We start from the raw sequence: 27,255 nt of genomic DNA, 5'->3' as shown, positions 1-27,255 counted from the left end.
CATAGTATAGGGGTTAAAAGTATATATTTTGGTGTTGCATAGACCTGGGTCCAAGCCTGGCTTGCCCACTTACGTACAAATTGGGCTCTTGAGCAAGATTCTGAGCTCCAGTTTTCTCATCTTTTGAATGGAAAACAAAATAGGACAATTGTCACAGGTCTATCATGAGAATGCAATGAGGTAACGTATGTAAAGCATTCAGCACAAAACCTGACACACGGTTGCTCAACAGTAGCTATTATTATTGTTATTGTACAATTTTTTTTCCTACATAGCCCTTTTTCTTGTATCTTCTTCTTCTTCTAAAGGAAATACAGTTTTGAAATCAGACAGATTTGAGTTCAAATCTCAGGTCCCCCACTTACAAATGCAAAATGGAATTAATAATACTTATCTCAGAATTGTCCATGGGAGTAAGTGAGGTGAAGTTTCTAGAGAGCCACGTGAGAGCCTAATACATAATTAAAATCTTTTGTGGGCATCACTCCTTATTCTTCACTGGGTCAACTAGGAAGGTTAGGAAGACAGGGTCTACTTCATTCAAGCTACAGTGACTTACAGTAGAAAGAAACTCCTCGGAGAGAAACTATGAGGGAGTAAGAGAGATGGTCACCAAGACCTCCTGTCCAGTCTAATAGTGAGACCTTGAGAGAGACAGGAAAGACCACAGAAAGTGTTGGGGAGGTAAAATTTTACCTCTTCCCTTTTAAGGTTTTTTTTCATCTGGGCCTGAGGATTATTGACATAAGACAGATTAACAGAGAAACATATATGAATTTATTTAGCATAAATTTTATGTGATGTGGGAGCCCTCACAAGGAAATGAAGACCCAAAGAAGCAGTTATAGTCAATCATTTATGTACTGAATTGGATGAAGAATAGTAAGTTGTGAAATGTGATAAGACAAAGGGGCTTGGGCAAGGGTAGTTAATTGGGTAGAGAAGTGAGGAGGGAGATAAGGGTTAGTTTAACAAGGCTTGTTTATGCAGATTTCCAATGGCTTCAACTTCCTGTCCTTGATAATAAGAATGTTACTTTCCTTTTGGTATAGGGAGGACATCTCTTACATGGGAATTTCATGTCCTGCTTTTAAGAAACAAAATGAAGGTCAGAATGATCTTACACCTTCTGTTTTTTTAATGCTTTTAATGCAAAACAGTTGATATGCCAAAGCAGCATTATTTTGGGGCTGCATATTCGTAACTCCTTCAAAAGCAACCACAAGTCCCCTGCATCTCATGAATGGAGGTAGTTTAGTCATCAGACTTGAGTAATAGGAGGTGACAGAGCTAGATCAGGGTGGTCTTGTTAGATGTGTGTTGATGTGGATTTTCATAGATAGAGCTAAGGCAATACCCCTAGATACTGGGGAGTAGGATTTGAGAAATATCCATTTAACTATAGGGAGGAGATGAAATAAAGGCTACCTCCAAGTCATCTTCCATCTCAAGTTGCCAAATTACCCTATGACTCTGGGACCGTGATGGGCCCAGGAAGTGGGAGTCAATAACTCTGAAGCATGAAATCAGAAAGACACTGAATGTTTTGGTGGAGTGCCAGGCCCCAAAAAGAATGTCTCTTTGTCTACATGCCATCTATGCCAAAGCAACACAAATTTACCAGCGTCTCCTTGAAACTGCAAGGGAGAGTCTAAAAGTTTAAACAACAGCAAAAAAGGTAAATGGAAATTGATCGTTCACGATCATCATTACTAATTCAAGAAATATAAAATGTTATTGCTAATCTCTTGACTTGGTGAGCTGATTTTATTATTTTATTTTACTAAACATAGATATGTATAAGGCATTAGTCCCCCTAGGCTCATTTTTCAATCTACTTTTATGAGAATAAATATTTCGTGCCTTTCAACCAGACACTCCCGTGGTGGTTCTCAGGACTTAACTGTCATGGAGGATGGTGAGCAAGAGATTAATGTATAAGTGGCTCAACTACTTGGTATTCAAGCCCCTCTACATGGTGGTTGGTGCATGAATTGTGGGATTCAGACATTGGACAGTGAGGGGGATTTCAGGAATATTGGAGTCATCCCGATATGCCCTCACCATTCCCATAAACCTTGGTCAGTATTAGATGCATTTTATTTTCTTTAAGAAAACACAAGTAATTTATGTATGTTGCTTTTTTCTCCTTTTCTCCGTAGATGGATGGAGAAAACGATGGGTGGAATCTAAACATCAGCCAGATTATGGTAAATTTCAGCTCAGTGCAGGAAAATTTTATGAAGACAAAGAAAAAGATAAAGGTAAATACCGAAATTCAGGAGCATATTAATTGGATGAAAAAATTCTGACTTTTATACAATTGTTTTTATCCATGATCACCAATTCATTTCTTTTTCTTAAAATAAAAAATCAGTATATGGAACAGAATGAACTCTCTACAAAAATAATAATGACCACTCATTGAATAACAGGCATTTAAAACTAAGACCCTATACACTTTATCCCCATTAATCTTCCTAATCACTTTGTGAGGTGGTTACTATTATTTTTCCAGTTTTGCAGAGGATCCTCAGAGAGGTTGAGTTATTTGCCCAAGGCCATATACACAGCTGGCAGGAGGTGGAGTTGAAATCTGATTCTGGGTATGACTCTAGGGACTGTGTTCATTACCTCTAGACTGCACTGCTTTCCTCGTTCGCCTAGCATTTTTCAAATAGCACTCTGCACTTGGAACAAGGAAAAGCACTGTATAACGTCCAAATGTTTTTCCTTAGAGCAGCTTAGTGAGATGGAGAGTGGAGCAGATAGATCTAGGGCTAACTCCTGTGACTTACTAGCTGCACAATTTGGGCAACGCTTTTTACTTCTCTGAGCCTTAATATTACATGGTGATAATAATCATCACCTGCCATGCTCACTAGATAGGGCTGTGTATGAGCCAAACAGTGCTGTGGAGGAAGGATGGGCTCTGAGGACAAGGTCTGCAGGCATGGGTTTTTGTCCTATAAATAGAATCCATTGATCATCTCCTGGAGTGATTTCCCGTCTTCTGTCTCCTGGCTACTGTTATGAATCTCATTTTCATGTTTATTAAGGAGAAAATGATGAACTAGCTTGAGCATTTTAAATCTCATTTAAATCTACTCTGGAAAACTGTTTCCAGAGGAGAGAGAGTTGGAGACTAAGTGACCCCTGGGATGCCTGTGCCTTGGTGACTCCAGGGAGGGCAGTCTGCATGGCCACCTGTCTCCCCTCAGTTTGATTTCTCGGTTGTTGCCCCTCACATCTCATTCCACTCAGGTTCATTAGATTTCCCCTGGTTGTCTAGAAAGTTCCTGGGGTGCAAATGAGGCTCAGAGAGAGGGGGACTGAATTGGGCTGCATAGCAGGATTTGGCAGAGCAGACACTCAAAGCTTGGTTTTCTGCCTATAGGTTCAGTGCTCTTTCCCTTGCACCCATTCCCTCTTCCACAAAGTCTTCCCTGGCTACCCTAGCTCCGCGTTAGGTCTCTGGAGACGTAAGCATACTCTTTAAAATGCAGACAGTGCTTGGAGCTGGCCAGTTAGCTCAGTTGTGTAGAACACAGCCTTGTAGGTCATGGGTTCGGATCCCTCTGATGGCCAGCCACTGAAAAAACAAACAAATCAAAATGTATACAGCTCCTAACATGATGTCAGACATGTGAGTACTCACCACAGAACCTGGTGTGCAATAAATGCCCAAGACATGCTGTCTGAATCAGGACCCGAGATCCTTCTTTGTAATTTAACACATATTTATAGAGCATTTTCTCGATGCCAGGTCCTGTTCTAGATGCTGGGAATATAAAGACGCCTATGTTCTTCAGGAGCTAAAAATTATTCAGAGACTCAAATAAACCTAGTTTCAACAGAGTGTGACCCAGAGAAGTGGGATCATGAAGGAAGAACTCTCACCAACTACGAATAATTATAGCCCCTTGCATTTTATGTTGACAGTTTACAAAGTACTTCTCACATCTCTTACTCATTTGAACTTCACTGAAAACCATATGAGGCAGGAATAATTATCCACATTGTGCTGATGGGGAACTGAGACTCATATAGATAAAGTGACAGAGTCATAAAGTGACAGTCAGACTCATAAAGTGTCAGAGCTAAAGCGACAGTCAGAGGCATAACCATTTTGCAGGGTTGCTCCAAGGCTTGAAGGAGATAATGTGTGAGGCTTCCAGCACAACAGCTGGCACACAATAGGTGTGCAAGAAAATATCAGAAATTGGTTAGGTCAAGTTCTAGGTCTCTTTGGCTGCTTTTTGGGTATTTAAGCCTGAAAACTCTGCTCTCTGCTCCCAGGTCTGCAGACCAGCGAAGATGCCAAGTTTTATGCCCTCTCAACCAGGTTTAAGCCGTTCAGCAATGAGAATGAGATCTTGGTGGTTCAGTTTTCAGTAAAACACCAGCAAGGCATCGATTGTGGTGGCGGATATGTGAAGCTCTTTCCTGCCACCCTGAACCAGGAGGATATGCATTCGGAATCTGAGTATTACGTCATGTTTGGTAAGCTTTCTGATAGCAGTCACCATCAGCCTCATGAGATCCTGATGAGAGCCACTGTAGCTGTTGAGAAAGTTCAGATTGACATGGACCAGAAAATTTCTAATGTGATAGCAACCCCTTCTCAACCCCCCACTCTACCTCCCCATGCAGTAGGACTCTTCAAAGACTTGAGAAAAGCAACTCTAAACCTAAACATTAGTATAAATAGCCCAAAGAGGTAGGGAGGCACATGGTATCAACTAGTCGACAGTACAGAGAGACTTTCCCCAGTTGTCAGAAAAGGAGAAGGGGGTCATAAGCTGTATAGATACTCTCAAATGTACCTACTTTTACAATAAAGCACTGTGCTCTGCCTCAGTCAGAGAAAGGCACAGCAGGTCAAGGAAATGACCTTTATCAAGCATCCGTAATGTGTCCAGAGTGTTGCATCCGTAACCTAAATATGTCTCTAGGCCTCTTTGGGGTAGTCTAGTTCTTACTTAACAACAACTTTGAATCCAGTATCAATTCTGTTGATATTTGAAAAAACCAACAAACAATCCAACTCCCAAAGCACAGGTAAATAATGTGGATTTTACTGAATGTTTTTCTATAAAAAGCAGAGGAAAGGTTACACTATGCATCATACAGCAAAATTTCCTTGAAATTCTGTCTAAATCTTTCTTTTCCCAGGGAGCATCAGATCTCTCTCTTCAAAGCCCTTGCCAAAATCCTCCTTGTCAGCCTCTTTTTCTTTTTTGTGTCTGCGTCCCCCCCACTCCCTCTTTTTTCTTATCTTTAAATCTTTTTGTTATGTAGAGCAATATAGCACTCTGGATGTCTTAAATTGTGTTTTTGCCCATCTTCCTATTTTCTTCAGACTCTATCATTCTCACAAGGAGTTTAAATGTGCATATGCATGAGATGTGGTAGTAGGGAAATTAGAAATAATAAAAATGCAATTTTAAAATATTTTATTTATTTATTTATTTATTTATTATACATATTCATGGGGCAAGAGCCAACCATCAGCACCTGTGCCCAAGATGTGGCAAGCAAATCAATGCTATCAGCATGCCCACCACCTCAACTTGCAATTATTCCCCATGTCCCCCACCCAACTTTTCCCCACCACTCCTCTCCCTTCCCCCCAAAATGTGATTATTTTTCTTTTCAAGTAAATATAATTTTTTTGTGCTTAAACAACCAACCAGACTGGGCTATTATCATCTCCATTTTACAGATGAGGAGACGAAGGCAAGAAATTTGCCCAAGGTGAGTAAGTGGGAAGCCAGAATTTGAACCTAGTCTGCCTGGCTCTAAAGACTGCTTTTTCTACTCTACCTTTCTACCTTCAGGCATGCAAATAATTTTTAAAAGTCAGAATGAAAGACACACTTTCAAAGAGGTATTGGTGAGGTGCTATGAGATCACAGATGATAGTGTGATTCGATCCAACCAGGGGCTTACTGGAGGAGGCACTAATTGTTGTTTGAAGAATGAGTTAGGTTTTAATAGGGAGAGAAGAAGCTAAAAAAAAAAAAGTGTACAGAGAGCAGAATAAAATGTGTGCAAAAGCTCAGAGTAATGAAATTCAAATGCATTTAGAGAAATGGAGACCAGTGTGACCAGAGCACAACTGTGTGTGTCTGTGTCTGTGTCTGTGTGTGTTTTGGATAGTCAGAGAGCAATAATATGGAAGGTGAGGTTGAAAATTAGGTCAAAACCTATTCCTGGATCTTTGGCTGGTAAAGCTCTCTGGACTTAGAGGTACTGATCAATAGTTCCCTCTAGAGTTTCCACAAAGCAGAAAGGACCCCAGGCTCTGTTTCTAGGTAGGCCTGGATTTGAATCTCAGCTATACTACTTACTAGCTGTTTGACCTTGGGCAAGCTGCTTGATTTTTCTGAGCCATAATTTTCCCAGATAAAAGTGGGGATAGTAACACCTCCTTTTAGTGAGAATTAAATGACATGGTATAAAATGCCTATATTGGGAGGCGTTTCCAGTTGGCTTTGGTCAATGGGAGCCCAGGCAAGAGATCAGAGGGAGAGAAGAGAGTTATGTCCCTCAACTGAAAGTCAGCTTCTCTCCTGGCTGCCCGCTCTGTAGGACTCTCTTCCAGGCTCTGGTAACCCGCCTTTCTCCTCGCCCGTTCAGGCCTAGGTATGAGACTAGCCCCACTGTTGCTAGCCCCAAGCATAGCACTATAGCCTGTGTTTTCTCAGTGTCCTGCCCCCACATTTGTAAATAAGAAGGTACTTCAAAAAGTTCATGGAAAGATTCGTATTATCTTTCAATTCTATTTTTTCATAGTCCCTTTATTAAATCCTTCTCCAATAATCCTAAATTTGAGTGTGCCATCTATTTCCTGCTGGATCCTGATTAACACAAAGGCTATGTCTGTCTTGGGTCTTGGCCTCAGACTAGACAAACTGTTCGAAAGTGATGTGAAATCATGCTTTGGGGTTTAATTTCCAGGCCCTGACATATGTGGTTTTGGCAACAACAAAGTAAAAGTCATTCTTCATTACCAAGGGAAATACCATGAGAACAAAAAGACCATCAAGTGCAAGGTGAGTGTGTGGGCTGGTCCTCAGCCTAGGGGGAAGGATAAGCATTTTATATATGTTATCTCTTTTAATCCCTACAAAAATCCTATACATTAAATACTATCATCTCCATTTTATAGATTAGAAAGTAGATCTAGAGAAGTGCTGTAAATTGAAGGAGTTCACAAAGGAGCAGCTGATCCAAAAGCCTAGGAAGTCATATAAGGTCCTTTCTTGAAACAATGCTTAGTATGGCTCAATTCTCCACTATTCGGTACTGGAGAGGATGGGGGAGGTAGGGAGTACTGGGCTTAGGAATGGGGGTCAGCTTATTTTAGTAACATCAGATAACAGAGACGTAGGTGGCCAGAAGATAGTAGGTGGACTTCGTTAGCAATTCAGCAGGCATTCACCAAATGCTAACTCTGTGCTGGGCCTTGGGTTGGGGACAGAGTGAGCCAGACATGGCCCCTGACCTCAAAGAACTCACAGTTGAGTGAAAGTGAGAGTCAAGCAAAGGAAAGTGACTACCTAGTATGATCAGGGTCTGTAGGAGCACAGAGGAGGGCCCCTTCTCAACCTGGAGGCTTAGGTAATGCTTCCTAGAGAAGGTTTCCCCTGTGCTGAGTTTTGAGAGATGAGCATGACTTGGTGTTGTGAAGGGGTGTGACTGTTGCTTTGTGTTGCTTCGCCCCCCATGGATTTGTCACCCCACATCCCCTGGGTGACGGAGACCCAAAGGATTACTCAAAGCCCATCTCTTCTGAGCAGAGAGAAGCCCTGAAGTGGTTAACTTCCCTGGGACACTCCAGCAAGAGGCAACCCTTCCTCAGGAAATTAACACCGAATTGGGCTTCTCTTCCTGCATTTATTTTCCAGACTGGGAAGTTACAGGAAGAGACATAGGTGGGGTTATAGTTTAACAGTATAGGCTGGTAACTTTCAGTGAAACAAGATGACATTCCAGTAGACAATTAAGTGATCTTATCAACACAAGCTTGATCTTAGCAAACATTCCTTCTTACAGCAATCTCTCAGTATCTTTACATAACAATCAGTAACTAGTCTGTCCTTGAGCCAGCAACCTTGCTTTGCCACAATTCTTATCTTGCAACAAAGACTCACTAGCCTGGGGAAAATTTCCTGTCCTTGCAAGGTCAATATTTGAAACTGCAAGGCTTTGGAAAACCAGGCCCTGTGAAGTACATATGCTTTTTAGTATATTCCACATGTGACAGTTTTAGGGAGAACTAAATTCCTGGAAGAGGTAAACACATGAGAAAAGTCAAGTGACTTGAGAAAAAGTGGTACTGCAAGAGGTTTGGCACAGTTGGAGCAAAGGGGAGAGGCAGGGACTGAGTCTAGGGACCATATGGCCTGGGTCATTGGAGAACTTGTGTGCAGGCCTATGGCTTTCCTTGGCAGGACTATACAGGGGCTTTATGTGCTGGGGCTCTCTGAGGTTCTTCTCTGGGGCAGGCCTCATGCTGGAAGCTGCAGACACAACAGATAAATTGTAAATGACCCCTGCCATTGAGAAGCTCACAGTCTAGTGGGACAGAAAAAAACAAAACAAAACAGACAAGATCAGAGAATAATCAGAGATACAGTGGAGGGAAGAATGGAGGCTAGGGGAGACCAGAGGAGTGTTGTGTATTAAGAGAACGAAACCCAGAATCCCTATGGGGTTAACTAAAGAAATGGGATGAGGAATGTGATAAAGTATTTTTGTGAGTATGTGGGGGGTAGCATTCAGGGAACTGGGGATCTGGTGCATTTAATGCTGGAGATCTAAAGATGTTCAATATAGAACCAAAATTTTCCCCATTCCCTTTATAGATCAATAAAGACACTCACCTATACACTCTGATAATTCGCCCCAATGCTACTTATGAAGTCAAAATTGACAACCAGCAAGTGGCAACTGGGAATCTGGAGGACGACTGGGACTTCTTGCCTCCCAAGAAAATAAAAGATCCCTATGCCTGGAAACCAAGGAAATGGGATGAACGCCTGCAAATAGAGGATCCTGAAGATAAGAAACCTAAGGTCAGAGAGTGATTGGCTGGAAAGCAGGTAGGATCTCAGCTGTGGGGATAGGAGAAGGAGGCTGGGAATGATGGAGCAGAGGCTGGGGCATCCATCCCTCAAGGAGGCATGTAGCTAAATATTGGAATCTAAAGAGGGGAGGAGGGCAGAGGGCAGCAACTTATCTTTGTTGAGGACCTATTGATCCTTCTGGCAGCCTCTGTGAGCAGTGTGTCATGATCCCTCTTTTGTGGACGAGAAAACTGACCTGTAGAAAATGAAGTGGCTTGCCTAAGCAAACACATGTTAGAACCAAGATTTGAACCTGCATCTCTTTGCCTCCAAAGTTATTGATATGGGGGTTGTATGGAGTATATTCATTGATTTATTATCATTCTGGAAAGCTGTACTGGATATAGCTACAAGCAGGACAATCCTGCCCTCCAGGACTGTATCTAGTGGGAGAGGCAGACAAGAAAACAAAGATCGCACTGTGTGATCAGTACTGAGATCCAGGGAAGCCAAAGCCTGCATGTGCTCAAAAGAGGATCCTAACCCAGCCTGGGTTGGGGTACCAGTGGTGGTCTGGGAAAGAGGAGGCAGTGCTTGAGTGATTGCGTTAATTTAGGGGTTGGGAATGTAGACCCTGGGGTCAGATAGATATGGGTTCGAATCTGAGCTTCACCAATTACTAACTGTGAGACCCCAACCTACTGACAGTTAGACCCTGGGCAAGGAATGTAACTGCTGTGAAAGTCAGTTTCACAAACAGGGATTATTATAACATCTACGTGTGAAGGTTGTTGTGAAGATTAAGTGAGCTAATACAAAATACATAATGTAGTGCCCAGTATATAGTGAGTCCTTAATATATGCCATTTATATGTTAACAATGTACTGCATTTCAAACAGTAGATTCATTAGAGCAAGGGAAGGCAAATTGGGTTGGAGGGAAGACAGTCCAGACTGAGGGAACAGCAGAAGCAAAGGCACAATGGTTAGGTGGAAAATAACATGGTTGTGTAAAGAACTGAAAGCAGCAGTTCAGTATTTGGGGAGCACAAAGCTCAAGGTGGGGCATGGTAGAAGATGAGGTTGAGAAGGTCTGTTGGAGCCAGACCGTGGAGGGCCATACCTGCCAAATTGCTACTCCGCAGGTCAGAGTGGGGTCAGCCTCATGCGGAAGAGATGCTTGGGGTCCTGCAGGGGGCAGTATGGAACCCAACAGCTGGAGTCCAGTTCAGCAGCGAGGTGGGCAGTGGCCCAGCCATGTGTAGGGAGATTCAGCAAAGGGCTCCAGTCCCAGGGAAGGGAAGTGTAAGCAGAGAAGTATGGTAGATGACCAGGTGAACTGTCTGAGCCTTCAGCACCACAGGAAAATAAGGGGCTAGCTTCCTGCCAGGCCCAGCAGGCAGGCTTAGGGCAGCAAAACTAACCATAGACCCTCTCTCCTGGTGAGGACCATGCACTTGATATAGTCAGGGGTGGCTCAAGTCCTGGGAACAGTGAAGAGGTTACAGGCCTCTATGCCCTCTGCTGTGTGGAATGGGGTGGGGGTGGGGAGGGGACTGATTTGATGGGCAAGACTCTATCAAGACTATAGCCCATAGGATAGAATGCTGAATCTGTCTCAGGAATCACAAAACAACAGAGACAGGCCAGGAACCAGAGAACTTTCTCAATCATAATGGTGTTGAATGACTGAGTTTGGTGGACTGGGCATGGAAGCCTTTGTCACACTGGACAAATAGTCAGCACCAAGGTGGACTGCCCAGTAGACAGAGCAAAGCCTTGGGAGGTTCCACAGCAGAAGAAATATGAAATTTGGGGTAGGCAATTTATGACCACTTGTAGATCTCTGTCTTGGGAGATAGGAGGGACCTGAGGTACAAGGGAGGACTGATACAGGTCTGGGAGGACACAAAGATAGAAAGCAGGTCATCAAGAGGCCTTCAGGAAGAGGGACCCAGACTAGAAGACCTGTTATGACAATAGGGACACATGATTGAGGAAGGGCAGGGAGTCAGAGATGGGAAATTCCCATCTTATTTGAACTTAAAGTACTCAAGGTCAGAGTGATAGTGAACCTAGAGGAGGGGTTAAAGTTGCTTAAAGCGTTTTTCTCTGCTGCACTAGGTTCACAGAGTCCTGAGCTGGGCCTTCATACAGATGAGTGCAGGAGGGTAGTGGGGGTACAGAGCCAGGTCTAGCCTGATTGCACTCTGGACCCCAGTTTCATCCCAACCCACACTTCTGTCCTCATGAAGGAATATTTCATTTTAGGACTGGGAGGACTTTGAGTACATCCCAGACCCTGAGGCCAAGAAGCCGGATGACTGGAATGAAGTGATGGATGGGGAATGGGAAGGGCCCCTGATGCCAAACCCAAAGTATAAGGTGAGGGGTCTGTCTTTCCAATGGGTGTGGACAATAAGACAGAAGAAATGTAAATTCTAATTTACAAAACAGAAACTCTGAGATCCTGTGGTCATCTTCCTTCCCCTCTGTCCCCCAAATAAAACTACAGCTTTATCTAAGACCTGGTCTCAGGGCCGTGCCTACTTGGGAGACAGTAGTCTGGTAAAGGCCAATACTGAGAGGTAGAGCTCCAGGCAGTCCTAGGCAAGGAGTTTGTCCAGAGTGGTGAAAAGCAGCCAGTCAAGGGTCGAATAGGAAATGGGTCTGGGGTCAGGAGGTGGAAGTCTCAGAAGTGGACCAGAGGGGAAAAGGGTAGGACATGAATGAGGCAAAGATGTCAACAAGTGGAGGAACTTCTTTTTAAGGGCTAACTCCTGACCTAGCGTCATAAGCAAGAACAAAAGGAATCAGCTGTCAATGTGAAGTCGGAGATGCAGGTTCTTGGATTTCCCGAGGGAAGAATCCCATCAGGAATCCACAATAACTTCAAGCTCACATGGCAGAGTCACACTTACACTCATAGTTTATTGCAAAGCAAAAAGTACACATAGAGAGGTTGCATGGGCATCTCATTCATGAGGAGAGCCCCGTGAATTCTTAGGGATGGGTTTATATGTTGTTTTGGGATGGGGATGTTTCTCTATCTTAACTAAGGGGAGGAATATTCAAGAAAAAGGGGGAGAAAAAGGGGTTTGGGTGCCTTTTTGCTTGAGCAAACTCCTCTCTGAGAATTAATGAAAAAGGGGGTTTTGTATTTTGCGGCTTTGTTTCCTGCTTAGAAAACCTCAAGGCTCTGAAGAAGGGTGAACTGATTGGTAGGATGTTTAAGGTGTTGCTAGCCGGTGTCAGCTTGAGCAGCCTGAATATCCATGAGCAGCCTCTCTGGGGCAAGTCCCTGTTCTATCCTGCTCAAATTGGTCTGGAGATAAAAATGACTGAAGCAAGCATGATATTATTTGGCCACAGTTTCCTGTACTTCACACCAGGAAGAGAATGGCCCCAAGTGCCAGGATACTTACATGATGTTCTCTTAAAAGCTACATTTGTTAACTTCATGAATAAGCTTGTACAGAGAGATGGGGCCAGGATCAGAATGGGTCCCTGACACCTTGTTTGGTTCCCTCTGAGTAGAAGGGGGAACTTGAAAGAGTCTTGTGCATTAACTCAGATAAAGGGAAAGAAGCTCCAGGAATCTTGCTCTGAATCCTTATGTCTAATACAAAATTGCCTTTATAAAGTGATTGGCCTTTCTGATTGTATAAGATCAGGAGAATAGGAAAATACTAATGCCATGTCCACTTTTTGGTTCTTTGCTTAGGGACAATGGAAACCTCGGATCATTGACAATCCTAGTTATCAAGGGGAGTGGATTCATCCAGAAATAGACAACCCTGAATATAAGCCTGACCCTGCCATCTGTCACTATTATAACATCAGTGTTCTCGGCCTGGACCTTTGGCAGGTAAAGTTCTCTGGGCTCAAAGTCATTGATCAATGGACCCTCTAGTTTTCACAAAGTGGGAAGAGCCCTAGGCTGGAAATTACGAGACTTGAGTAAATCTTAATCATTCTAAGCCTCAAACTGCTCATCCTTAAAATGTGGGTTGGGGGGCTGGCCACTTAGCTCAGTTGGTTAGGTGCAGTCTTGAAACACCAAGGTCAAGGGTTCAGATCCCCATACCAGCCAGCCACAAAAATAAATAATAAATAAATAGGGTAATTATATTTGTTCTAATAAATTTTTTTAATTGACTCATAATTGATTGTACATACTTTTGGGATTCAATGTTGACATATGTTGATAAAATCAATATTGCTAGTATGTGTATTGCTACAAATTGTACTTATTCTTTGTGCCCCTTGTCCAGTCTCTCCCTATCCCCTTCTCCCTCCCCATTCCCACCACTGATAACCCTACACTTCTTCTCTCCTTCTGAAACAGTAATGGTTATTCTGTTGTTTGTTGCCTAGATGATCTGTCCAATGCTGAGAGGTATGTTCACGTCCCCCAATATTATTACAGAGCAGATGCTTCTTCTGTCACTCTGGAATGGCTTTGTGGAGAGAGACATCTTGTTCTTTTCTTTGGTCTCTGCTGGTGACTGTCCTTGTGTCAATGCACTCCAGTGGCTGGTGGACCCTCTGTGTGGTGGTTGTGATGTCTAGCCACTTTTACAGCAGCCATGGTTACTGTGGTGGCTGTGGTGGGCCACCCACATGGAGATAATGTTTTTGGCATGCTCCTTGGCACTGGTGGTGTGCCTGGTTGTGGGCAAGGGGTCCAGTCCCTGGCTCCAAGCCCCTGGGTGGGGCCCTGAGGTGCTGGTGGTGTGCCTGGTTGGGGGGGGGGGTGTTCCGGTCCCTGGTTCCATGCCTCAGGTGCCCTGGCAGCCTGAAGTACTGGTGGTGTGCTTGGGCCAAAACTAATTTTTTGTCCTTTGCTTACTTCTAAAATGGGGGAACTTCCTGTGGGAACCAGTACTTGAGCTCTGTGGTTGAGCTAAATTGCTGCTTTGCTGCTGTTTCCCTAGGGAAGACTTTTTGTGTAGCTCAGGGTTTAATGGTTGACCTTATAGGTACTTCCAGCTCTTCAGAGACCAGGGGCACCTGGGTTGTGTAGATACTCTGATCTGGGCCTGAGTCTTTTCATCAATCTTCACCCCATGCAATTCCATATTCCCAACCAGTCTCCTCTGAGTGGTCCTGCACTGATTAGGGGGCAGATTGTCTGTCCTTGCTGTGTCCTAGTGTTCTCCTGGTGGGCCCATCTCCCCCACAACCTGTGCTCCAAACACTTCCCATGGGATGGGCCCTGAGCTGGTCCCTTGTGATGACTCACTGGCCTCAGGCTCCCCTTTTTCAGCAGTTCTGGCTTCTCCTGCGTGGGTCCACAGGGACCCTATTAGTGGTCTTGCTGTCCAGCCACCAAGGCCCCCTTCTCCTCTGCTGCCTCCAAGCAACTCCATCTGAAGGGCACAGCTGCAGCTTCTACCGCCTCCTGCTCTGTGTGCTCAGCAGCTCCAGCCTTAAAGTGGAAGCTGCACAAAATGCTCTGAGCAGTTTTTTCTTTCTTTCATCGTGGCTTCTCCCCCTCATGAACTCCATAGGTCTCTCCTCCTCTTCCCATGAGCTCCAGTAGCCCCAGAGTGGCTGTTGTTACATTTTTATAGTTGTAAATTGGTTGATTTTTGTGAGAGAGTGATGCTGGGGACCGTCTATTCCGCCATCTTGACCAGAATTCTTGTTCTAATCATTATAATATTTAAAATCTACTGAGCGCCTACTATGTACCAAGCACTTTATTAAAGACTTTGTATATACCATTTAGTTTTCACTATGAAATCTCTTATTTCTGAATGTGAAAAGGAGGCTCAGAAAAGTTAAATAATTTGTCTGAAGACATACATCTTGTAAGGTAAGCAGAAAAGCTAAGATTTGAGTGCAGGACTTTCTGATGTCAGATTCAGGGTTCTAGTACTTTACACTGCCTCTGCTGGTCCTATATGATTCTTGGGAGTGGCTCTGTGGATAAAAGGAAATAGAGATGTGGTAAAACTCTGAAATATAAGATGCCCAGGCAGATGTTGGAGGTGATTCTCCTAGGCATGATGACAGGTCCTGGCCCAGTCTCCCTCTCTCTGCCAGTCAGATCCTTGGCTGTGATTGAAAGGGAAAGAGGAGGGTTCAGATACTCAGGCCTTTGGAAAGTTGTTCTCTTCCCAACTCTTCTTCCCTGAGACTTATTACTGAAAATGGGGAGGACTCCTCCCCAATTCAGGAGAAAAGAGAGTAGCTCAAGCACAGGTCCCAGAGTGGAGGCCTTCACCCACGATCCCTCCCAGGAGGCCTCTAGAAACTGCAGTCTACAGAGTCCTGGAAGAAGAATTCCACGGGAGAGGAAGGGAACTCACCTTTGTTAAACACTGGCCTGGGATCAATGCTTTATGCATATCACCTCCTTTAATTCTCACAACTCTGTAAGTTGAATATTATTATATCTTATTATTATACTGTTTTACATTTGAGAGAATTGAGATTCAGAAATGTCAAGGGCCCAAGAACAAACACGGAGTGCATGGTAGAGGCAGGATTCAAATAAGGGTCTGTTAGCCTCTAAAACCCTTGCTATAATGACTATACCCACCATACCCACCATACAATAGAGCCTCTGGAAACCACAGTCACTTGACCTTGGGTGTATCCTGGAAGGTCCCATGGCCAAGAAAATCTCTGCCCCTAACCAGTGATTTCTACATTTCAGAGCTGCCAAGTCTCTAGGACAGACATCCCGTATTTGAGGCTTTCTGGATTTATTTATTTATTTCCCACTTTATTTTGTTGGGGCTCAGAGGCTGTCCCTCCAAAAAATGGTGCTTTGACATGCTGGAATAAAGCAGCAGCCTCATGGCTGGCAAATTGGCTCAGCTCATTAGAACATGGTGTTATTACACCAAGGTCAAGGTTTTTGGATCCCTGTACTGACCAGCCACCAGAACAAAACAAAACAAACAAACAAAAAAGAAGTAGACTCAAGGTCTCTCTGACCTTCCACCATCTCCTGTCCCTCAATTCTCCATCATTTTCCAAAGCACAGGATGAAGCTGTTCCCTTATCGGCCTAAAGTCTGGACCCGCCAAAGAAGCAGACAATTACCTCTCGTCCTTTCCCTGAGTTTTCACTAACTTAACTCATAACACAGGAAGAAAGACTGGAGTCTGTCAACACGCCTGGACAGACTTTTGTCACAGACCAGTCTTCTATTTCAGTCCCATTCAGTATTTTGAAGGGCCAAATAGACTTTGTCCCAGGCCATTTTACGTTCTCTGAGCCAATTGAATTCCCCTAAAAATCATTTATTCCTATACCTCCATCTCCCCTTCTCCTATGAAGAGGGGTTTATAAGCATCTGTACCTCCGCTGGATTATTGGGCAATCATTTTGTGATTCCATCATGCTATGCATGTTAAAATAAAATTCGTTATGCCTTTTATTCATATTAATCTGAATTTGTCAGTGATTTTTAGTGAATCTTCAGGAATAAAGAGGAAGTTTCCCTTGGCCCCCTACAATCTCCACTTTCATGGTTTCCTGGCTCAAGGAGACCAACATAAGAGTGCAAGGAGGTCATGTGTGTGAATTACCAGATGTGCTGACAGTGGGGATTAGGGAGAGAAGGAAGGGACACATTGTATCCTTTCCTTCCTCATTTTTTTTTTTTTGGCAGCTGTCGGGTAAGGGGAACCGAAACCTTAACCCTGGTGTTACCAGACTGTGCATTAATCAACTGAGCTAACCGGCCATACCTCTTTCCTTCCTTGCATATCTAAAGAATGTGGATACGATTTGTACAAGTTCGAATTATCTCTTTCTTTTTCAGTTGTCCCTTTTTAATACTGTGATATTATTGTATTTATAGGTTGGTTTTTGTCCATGATTATTGGCTCATACTCTGCTCTCTTCTGCCCTCTTTTCACCTGCTCCTTTTTCTTCCCGAGGCAGGAAATTCTCCGAACTCCCTTAATTGATTGTAGTAGGTCATAAGGCCCCTATTTCAGGAGGGGCCGTGCCCCAAGCTTGGGAGGAAGAAATGCTGCACAGAGACCAAGAAGAACCTGAACAAACAGGCCTTGCTGGGTTTCCCCACCCAGGCTGTTAGTGTTAGATAAGACCCTTCTTGTCCAGTCTCATTCTACAGGGTTGCCCATGTTTCAGTCATGCCTACGTAATGAAGCTAACATAAAAACCCAAGAGCACAGGGTTTGGGGAACTTCTGAATAGCTACAGATATGGAGGTTTCTGGAGGGTGGCACACACAGGGAGGACATGGAAGTTCTGCACCCCTTTCCCCATACCTTGCCTCTGCATCTCTTCATCTGTATCCTTTGTAATACCCTTTATAATAAATGGGTAAACGTAAGTGTGTGTTTGAGTTCTGCAAGCTATTCAGCAAATTAATCCAACCCAAGGAGGGAGTTGTGGGAACCCCAATTTATAGGCAGTCGGTCAGAAGCACAGATAAAACATCCTGTAGGTTGTGATTGGCATGAGGGGGGCAGTTTGGGACTGAGCCCTCAACCTGTGGGATCTGACAATATCTCCAGGTAGATAGTCTGGGAATTGAATTGGAGGGCACCCAGCTGGTGTCCACTGCAGAACCTGATTGCTTGCTTGCCAGTGGGGAGAAATTTCCACGTTTGTCACAGAAGTCTGTCTTCTGTGATGATTATGCTGTGAGAGCAGAGGAGAAACAGGTTGTGTTTTTCCCACTTATTCAAATATATAACAGGAACTTTCTACATCTTATAAACATATGTGATCCTATTAATATGCCTAATCTGATTGTTTTCTTCAAACATTTTTTTTTCACTGAAAAACATTTAGGTACACATTTTTTTTTTTAAAGGATGACCAGTAAGGGGATCTTAACCCTTGACTTGGTGTTGTGAGCACCACGCTCTCCCAAGTGAGCTAATCGGTCATCCCTATATAGGGATCTGAACCCATGGCCTTGGTGTTATGAGCACCACACTCTCCCAAGTGAGCCACAGGCCAGCCCCTGAGGTACACGTTTTAAAATGTACTTTTGTTCATCTACAAAGTTAAAAATTATTTGGCACTGATTGCTCTAGGTTCTCTCAACCTCTCAAAGCAGGCAAACCTTTCTGTTTGAAGAATATACACCATGGCAGAGGAGTGCTTCTCAAACTTTCACATGCCTATGAATCACCAGAGGATCTTATTAAAATGCAGATGAGTTTGGATCCTCATACTGGTCAGTGCCAGAAAAATAAATAAAATGAAATAAAATGCGTTGAAGCCCATGAGACTACATTTCTAAAACTCCAGCATTATCTCTTCATCTTGTAGGGTTTTTTCATTTTCTTTTGTTTCTGTGACACATCTCTGCACAAAGCTGACATCACCCTTGCAGGCATCCTTTTCTTCTAACTTCTAATTGGGTCTGGCCCTCACTGGTCCTACTCCACCCACCCCACTCAGCCAACCCAGACGGTCCAGTTTACCACAGGGTCCCTGACCTTATTAGAAAAGTCAAGTGATTTTCAGCATGGGGATGGCTGGGAATTCCCTTACCTGCCCCACCCCAACACCCCAGTTTCTAACCTTCAGATGCTTTGCAAGTCCAGTTGCCCTTCCTTTCCTTCCTTGGTCCCAGCCTAGTAAACTGGTTAACTTTACTGGCTAGTTCCTGACCCCTCCTATTTCCTGTTCTGACACCTCTGAACACAATCCCTCTACCTTTTTTTTCTTATGTGGAAATGGTTTGCATTTTTTGATCAGGACAGAGTCCAGGAGGAGATGGCAGAGAACAGAGAAAATTGTTCTCTTAACTTTGGGACTCCTTACAATCTTCGAAGGAATAATAAAACAAATTGTGATGTGTGTAGCCTAACCATAATGCAAAGCCTAGCCTTACACATCATATGGTCTGTGCCATAGCCCTGTGAGGCCAGGAGGGTAGGACTTACCACTTCCATTTTACTGATGAGAAAACTGAGGGCTCTGAGAGGTGACTTGACTTGTCAGGGTCCCATAGCTAATAAGTGCCCAAACCTATACTCTTTCCATTTTATGATCTAAGTAGGAGAGCACAGGAAACCAGGTAACTTTCAGTGAATTAACTTTTTAAAAATTCCAAGTACCAGCCAGCCTCCAAAAAAAAAAAAAAAAAATTCCTTCAGGCTTTAGGCTTTACAGTTTCACAGTCTAACACATCTCTTTCTTATGTGTTCTTTTCTCCTGAAAACTGTATGAAGAAAGCAGGGAAGGTATATTTTCTTTCATTTTGCCATTTTACAGATGAAAACATGTAAGCACAGAGAGGATATGAGTAGACCAAGGCCACCCCTCTCATTTTAGGAAACAGGACTGGCACCCTCATAGCTCATGAATTTAACGTAAGAGATGAGGACAAGGGGACGCTGAAGAGAACATGAAAGATTAGGAATATTTATCATGGAAGTAGGGAAAATGGGAGTGCCAATAAATGGGCAGTTCTCTAAACAAGACTGCTAACAACTCAAGAAAAAAGAAAAATCACAAGATTTATCAGCACCGCACTCTCCCGAGTGAGCCACGGGCCGGCCCGAAAAAAATCACAAGATTTAAAAAAATAATCCCAAGATATTTGAAGAAAATTTTTTAAATTGCACAAGGAATTAAAAATAAAACCCATCAAAAAAATGACTCAGAGTAAACTAACAATCTCTATTCAAAGCAGCTATTTTGTCATTTGTTTTTCTGTTGGAGGCAGGGTTAGTGGGCTGATGTGAGTCAAATAAAAGCCTTTCTTATTAAAAACAAAAAATAAAAAAACTTTTTTGACCATGAAAGAGTAAGGCAGGAGTTTTTCAAGGTTTGGGGGAGGGACACGTGATAACTCATGCTGCAAACTTTTTTTTAGTTGCACACAACTGCTCCCACGAAACTGACTTGGCAATTTATTTAACATACCGTAGAGTAAAAAATTACAGAATGACCATTCTTTTGCTGCTTTTGGAACATATCCAAATATTGAAAATTTATGATGACAACTATTATTATTTATTGAGTGACTATTATCTGCTAGACGCTGTTCTTTGCATATCTTATCTCTAATTTCATGACACTACTGCCTGGGAGTTATTATTTTTCCTACTTTACTTATGTGGTAATAGGCTCAGAGGGGTTGAGTAACTACCCAAGGTAACACAGCTAGTATGTGGTTGAGCTGGTCTGTCTGACTCCATGACCTGTGCTCTTTCTATTCTATTCTTTTATCATTAAATAAACATACATTGAAAATATTATATACTGTGTATTTAATTGATCTTTTCCTTTAATTGTAAATACGAAAAATGTTATTTTAAGAAAATAGAGAAATATGGTACAGGGGCAAGAGCCACTGGGCACCAATTTGTAGGCTAGCAGAGTGATAGGTTTCTTCACAAACCTCTGAAATGGTGTTCAGAGGCTTGAGGAGCACAGAGACCTGGGAAACAGTAAATAAATGTCTTTCTAGAGCAGATCAGCTAGGGCAGTATAGCATTTGGATCCCCTATATTATTAATAACTTTTGAATTCCTTTGTCCAACCTTAATTATTGATTAATCTTTCAGCCCATGGCCTGGGAATCTGCATTTAACAGCCCCCCCCCAACTAATTTTTTAAGCCCTTAAATATTTAGGTACCTAGTTTTAATAATCCCACTGTTTTCGTTCCAACAGGTAAAATCAGGCAGCATCTTTGACAATTTCCTTCTTACAAATGATGAAGAGTTTGCTGAAGAGGTTGGAAATAAGACCTGGGGAATAAGAAAAGTAAGATGCTCCCCTACCTTGGATTCCAGTCATCTGACTCCTCAGTGGTGCACTGGTCTCTGCATTTTAAAAATCAGTCTGAATTAGTCATGGTAAAAAAAAAAAAAAAAAAAAAAAATCAGCCTCACGGTCACTGTTTCATTTCTGGTTACATGGCCCTGAGAGGTGGGGGCAAGAACTCACATTCGTTGGACACCTACAACTCTGTGCTTGTTACTCTGTGAGCACTTTCCAAAAGTTATTATTACTCCCATTTTTCAGATGTAGAAATTGAGATTCAGAATATAAACTGCCCAAGGTCACATGTAACCTTTAACTTGTTGAGTTAGAATGTGAACCCAGAAGTCATGCTCCTTTTGTATATCACACTGTCTGCTCACAGTGTGGTGGTCTATAAGGGAGCTAGCTGTTGATCCCATTTCATTTCTTTTCTTTAAAAAAAAATTTTTTTTTAATTTTTAAAAGATGACTGGTAAGGGGATCTTAACCCTTGACTTGGTGTTGTCAGCACCACACTCTCCCAAGTGAGCCACGGGCTGGCCCTGTTGATCCCATTTCTGATGAATGGCTTGGAGAAGGAAGGAAGGTGATAGTGCTGTTTACCTGTTACCTTTTCCTCCCAGAACTATTTATGGGTGGAGTGATACTTGGGACAATTGTCTCATGATGGTGACGCCCTCCATCTAGACCTCCTGGTTCTGCAAGAAGGTCCATTCAAGCTGGTTTGTAGCCAGTGCTTGATTATCCAATAGGCAAATTAGGCTTATGCTTAGAGCATCAGCAAAGCACAGGCACCCTCCCAAATTTTTTTCGAGAGAACTTTGACACTTGATATTTGCAAAAAAGTATTGAAGTAGTCATCACAGGAAAAAAATTATTAGATGATAACCCCAAAGTAAAAGCAGACAAAACCAGACCAAAAATAAAAGTATACTTTTTGGTCTGGTTTTGTCTGGTTTTACTTTGCGGTTATCATCTAATATTGTTTTGTTGAAGTACTACTACACGTTAGTTAAGAGTATGAGTTTTGGAGCTAGACCACTTCGGTTCAAACCCAGGCTCCATCATTTACTAACTATATGAACTCAGGCAAGTTATTTAACCTCTCTTCATCTATAAGTTGAGAATAATTATAGCAACTATCTTATAAGTTCTTGGCATATAGAAAGTACTCGATACATGGTTGCTGTTATTATTAAGCCATACATTTACTTGACAAATATTTGTCGAGTGCCTGTTCAAAGAACTGCAGTAGTTGGGAGTATATGTAGTGTTGTTCCTGGGTATACAGCAGTGAAATAAAATAGAGATTTCTGCCTTCATGGGGCTTACATTCAGTTTGGGGAGATCCACAAGAAACAAAGAAGTCCAAACCTCAGATTCCTCATTTAGAAAGTGGGACCATTGACACTTACCTCACACATTGCTGTGAGGAATACAAAAAATGTGTGTAGATTGTCTACCACCGTGTTTAGCAATGCAGTAGGTATTCAATAAATGTTTGTTAAATCTGACCCAATTTTATTTACAAACAAATTCCACACATGCACATGCACATACATTCACCCCAGACATACTGAAAATTTGTATGTAAATAAACACTATCCTAGAAATCTTTCAAACTGCAGGAAGATGCCAGATATTTCTAAAGTGGGTTAACTTTGTTTATACCATCTGTAAATTATTTTGAAATTCCACATTCTAAACAGGACCTGGAGAAGCAATGGAGAGAACTGTATGAAGAAATGGAAAAAAGAAAACAGGAAGAAGAGGCAAAGAAGAAAATGGAAAAGGAGGAGGAAGAGGAAGATGACATCTGGGGAACTGAAGAAGAGGAAATTGAAGAGGATCCTTCTGAGGAATCAGGAAATGACAGGCAGATGCAGGAGGATGATGCTGGAAGAGCATTTCTGGGTAAAAATAATGAAGTCCTTGTTGAACAGAAAGATGAACTCTAACTTGGAAAAAAAAATGTTTATACTCAGAGGCTTAGAAGAAGTGTTCACGAGGTTCACAAAATTTGGGGAGCAAAATAACTTCCTCTTTTTGAATAAACTTTGGATTTGTATTTCTACCCCTCCTCCTTTGCTCTGTATGACCTTGGGAAAGTCGCATCTCCTCTATTTCCTTGTTAGTGGAAAGGGAGTGATAATTTCTATTTCATGAGGTTGTTGCAGGGATTAAATGAGCTAATGTGTCTGATATAAATATATAGTCAAAAATGTTACCTATAGCTACTATCATTATCATGGCGTTTAGGAAATTAATTGTTGGTGAGTAATCTTCTGTATAAACTTGATTCTCACTTTCAATTTATCCCAACACACCCAGGGATTTTATTTTGTTTAAATATTTGTATTCCCTAGTATGTGCTGAACAGTGCTGATGGTTGTACTTGTGGCAGATGATGTTTTCCTCTTGCATATGTATCAACCACTTAAAAACAAAATCAGACTTCCTCTTAAGATAACGAAAAATACTTTGTGAAGGTCATTTTGCTTCTCTGCTATTTTGTGCCCTATGCAATTTTTAAATAATTACTACTTGTTTGAAAGTTTGCTGATCTTATATATACTTTTCTTTTCTGTACCACCTGCTCACATCATCATGTGCATTCCCATAGCTCTTTACAGTTTAGAAAGCACTTTCCCATGTATTTGTAGTGCTCCTACAATGTGCATATTTGATCCACATAGCAGCCATTATAGAGGATACCATTATTATCTCCCCCTCCCTTGGCAGCTGGCAGGTAAGGGATCTGAACCCTTGACCTTGGTGTTACAACATCACACTCTATCCAATTGAGCTAACCAGCTAGCCCCTATTATCTTAATTTTACAGATGCAGAGACTGCTCAGAGCAGGTAAATCACTTGCTCAGGGTCAAGCTACCAGTAAGGGGTAGGGCCAGTATCTGAACTCAGGTTTGCCCAGTTTCAAAGCTTATCCTGCCACTGCACCAGGCTGTTGATGAGTGAGTGAATGTCTATCACTATTGAATACACAGAGTAGGCAACATTTCACATGGAAGAAATATCCTTTTAACTATATTTTTACAAAATGACAACCAACAGGCAGGGAGTTAGGCTCAGACAGAGCTGTCATACAGTTCAGTAAATGATAGCATAGAGCTACAAATATGGATCTGGAACATAGTAGGTGCTCAGTAAATATTAGTTGAAAGAATAAACAAAACTCTCCCTCGTGGTTTCAGGGAAGATTTCATGAAGAAAGTGACTTTTGAGTCAGATCTTAAAGAATACTCAAGAGTCTGTCTGATGGAGAAGGGGACATGTGGACCAGATTTCAGAGTCAGAGAACAGGGTATCTGGATGACAGAAAGTGGAGGGGTGAGATCAAAGAGGAGCAGCAAGAACTTCTTCCTTCCTTCCTGTAGGATGATGTCTGGTGTAGTTTCTGGACCTTGCAATCTTTAGAATATTCTGGTTTGAGAAACCTGACTTTATACCTCTATCTCTATAACATAAGAGTCTTCCTGCTGTAAAAAAAAAATGGGGACTATATTCTTCACCTCATAGGGTTACCGGAGGTGTACATGGAGATAGATGCAAATGCTTTTTTTTTTTTTTTTTTTTTTTTGCAGTTTTAGAAACACTACATAAATATGAGAAGTTTCAATTTGTGTTTACTATTCTCCTCAGAGGGGAATAAACTGGACTCAACTATAACCTGAGACCTTCCTCCTAGAGAGCATCTATTGGGGAACCCAGCTCTTAAGTGAGGCCTGGTTAACTTTTTGTTGCTGCTGCTGCTGCTCCAACAACTTGTGCTCAAATATCGATCTCTGTGCTTACTAAACTCTCATCCTTGCAGAAAAACAGCACTGTGCACACCATCCCTACACACACCCTGCCCTAGCACAGCTGCTTGGACTGGGACTGGGAATATGGCCCAAAGGCAAGTGACCTGTGTGCTTGCCAATGACCTTAAAATGTTGCCTGGCTCCTATAATATGAATTGGACAAATCAACATTTCTCTCTCAGGAATTCAAGTCAGGAAACATGAGGTGATCGAGGCAAGTAGCAGCAGTAAAAATTATGACTAACAGGATGAAAAGAGAAAGACCATGAGGTCAACAGGTGTATGTGTAGGAGGAGACAGACTCTGGGCTGTGACAGAACAAAGTGATGAGGAAGCAGAAATAATGAATAAACAGAAACCGTCAAGTAGAAAAAGATAATATATGTTTATCAAAAAAATATTTCTTGAGTTCCTTCTGGGAACTGGAAACTGTATTTGGTTCCAAATATACAAAAGTGACTAAGACACAGCCTCTGACTTCACAGCACTTAATTCCAGTGGGGAAGAGAAACGAAACCAGTAAACAACAGATAATTTCAAGTTGTTTTTAGGGCTAAGAAGAAAACAAGTACAGGGCTGAGATAGAACATACCAGGAAGGGACTGACTTAAGAAATAGCATGGGAGGGAAGGTCTCTCTGAACAGAAAACTAAAATGAGTCCTGAAGAACAAGAAAGAGCCAGCCACGTGAAGATCGTGGAGAAGAATATTTGAGGTAGAGGATGTGTAATGCCTGCTGGCGGGAAAGAGCTTTAACGTGTTCGAGGAAGCTGGGGGGCAGGCAGCGGGGGTGGGAGCAGAGGGTGGGGGGAAAGCCCTGTAGATGGAGCAAAGGAAAGGAAAGCATGGGATGAGTTTGGAGGGGTAAGCAGGAGGCATGTCACACAGGACCTTGCAGGCCTTGGTAAGGTGTTGGGAATTTAGTTCCAGTGTAGTGAGAAACCGTCAAAGTACTTGATACTGGATAGTGACATGATTTAGTACAGGGTGGTAAGATAAGCTTGAAGGCTAAGAAATCAGTTTTAGTCCAAACCTAAGTTCTACCATTTACCAGATATGTGACCCTGGGCAAATTACTTAATCTCTGTGTGCCCCAGTTTCCATTTCTATAAAGTTGAGGTAGATTCGGGTTTTACTTCACGGAGTTGTTGTGAAGATTAAAGATGTATAAAGTTCTTAGAGCAGTTCCTGGCACTTAATAGACAGTCGATAATGTAAGCTCATATTATTATTTTGTCTTTAAGAAGGTCATTGTGGAGTTACTGTAAGAATGAATGGGGTGGGGGTGGGGGTGTGGAATAAAAGGGAGAAACTAAAGAATGAATGAGGGAAGGCCAGGGAGGAAGTCATGAGTAGTCTGGGTGAGAGATGACGAGTGAGGTGCTGGTAGCAGAGACAAGAGAAATGGACTAATCTGACATAATCCTGGAGGTAAAGTTTTCCTGTTTTGCAGATGGATTGGACATTATGGTTGAGGAAAACGGAGGAATCAAGAACGACTTCTAGGTTATGGCCAGAGCACCTAGGTGGATGAAGGTCATGTTTACTGAGAGGGAGGAACCTGGGGGAAGCAGGTTCAGCAGGGAATTTATGAGTCCTATTTTAATATATGAGTTCATTTTAATATGTTAAGCCTGAGATGTCTATGAGATAGCCAAGAGGATGCCCATTAGGCAGTTGGTTATAAGTTTGGAGACCAGAGAGAGGTCTGGGATAAAGATATTAATTTGGAAGTTATTGGCATAATAAGCATTTGAAGACATAGAAGTAGATGAGACAGTGTATAGACAGAAATGAAGGGAACCGAAGAGATTTTTCTTGTGGCGGGGGCAGCTGGCCGGTATGGGGAATCAAACTCTTGACCTTAGCGTTAAAAAGGCTGTGCTCTAACCAGCTGAGCTAACCAGCCAGCCCCAGAGCAGCAAATGTTAGAGTGATTGAATAGACCAAGAGAATGAGAGCCCTGTGAATAGAGAGCAAAATCAGAAGATTTTGGTATCACAAAAACCAAGGGAGGAGAGGTTTCAAGAAAATGGAGAGGTCAGCTAAGTGTGGAAAGGTCAAAAAAGACAAGGATAGAAAAGTATTGCTCACTGATGACCTTGACAGGAGTAGTTTCAGTGAAGTGGAAGAAAGACTAAGTAAGACTTAAATAGGCTGAAGAATGAGGTGTTTTTGCTTTGACAACACATATACTAAAACTGGAACAATACGGAAAGAATTGGCATGACTCCTACACATAGATGACATACAAATTTGTGAAGTATTCCATATGCTTACAAATGAACCTAACTGTATTTAAATGAATAATATAACCACTCTGAAGGGGGGAAAAAAACTACTCCAAATACTTTTGAACAAAATACTTTGAATATACATCCTTAGTCTAAAAACAAAACTAGAAACAAATTGTGAACCCTATTTAATGGGTTGCTTTTGGTTACGGAATGAATGTAGCAATTATAAAATTTTGTGTGTACCATAACATTGAGCAAATGAATAAAGACATCGATGTCGTTGGGAGCCAGTTCTCACTGTGGGAAAAGGGAGATGCAAATAAGGAATGGGAGAAAGAAACCTGTGGAGTTGAATTGGAATCAGAGATACCAATAATAAATTCATTAAAAAGAGTTGAA

At 42.3% G+C, this 27,255-nt stretch overlaps 1 protein-coding gene and 1 non-coding gene across 2 annotated transcripts in view; both read left to right on the top strand.

Annotated features, from left to right (window-relative positions):
* LOC134384133 (calreticulin-like) overlaps nucleotides 1-22,755 on the top strand; it is a 28,220-nt gene extending 5,465 nt beyond the window's left edge. The window contains exons 2-9 of the mRNA XM_063105752.1: nucleotides 2,114-2,264; nucleotides 4,300-4,503; nucleotides 6,964-7,058; nucleotides 8,874-9,083; nucleotides 11,346-11,459; nucleotides 12,799-12,942; nucleotides 20,705-20,797; nucleotides 22,507-22,755. Of these exons, the coding sequence (XP_062961822.1) occupies nucleotides 2,114-2,264; nucleotides 4,300-4,503; nucleotides 6,964-7,058; nucleotides 8,874-9,083; nucleotides 11,346-11,459; nucleotides 12,799-12,942; nucleotides 20,705-20,797; nucleotides 22,507-22,755 (1,260 nt within the window). The remainder of the gene's footprint in view (nucleotides 1-2,113; nucleotides 2,265-4,299; nucleotides 4,504-6,963; nucleotides 7,059-8,873; nucleotides 9,084-11,345; nucleotides 11,460-12,798; nucleotides 12,943-20,704; nucleotides 20,798-22,506) is intronic.
* Nucleotides 22,756-26,788: 4,033 nt separating this feature from the next.
* On the top strand, nucleotides 26,789-26,897 carry LOC134385336 (U6 spliceosomal RNA). Its single transcript, XR_010024326.1, has one exon. It is a non-coding gene; the product is annotated as a U6 spliceosomal RNA (small nuclear RNA).
* Nucleotides 26,898-27,255: the final 358 nt, after the last annotated feature.

Source organism: Cynocephalus volans, chromosome 8, assembly GCF_027409185.1.
Source record: "Cynocephalus volans isolate mCynVol1 chromosome 8, mCynVol1.pri, whole genome shotgun sequence".
In the NCBI taxonomy this organism is placed as follows: Eukaryota; Metazoa; Chordata; class Mammalia; order Dermoptera; family Cynocephalidae; genus Cynocephalus; species Cynocephalus volans.
Note: the sequence above shows the minus strand (reverse complement) of the source record. Positions and strands in the feature narration are given on the sequence as shown.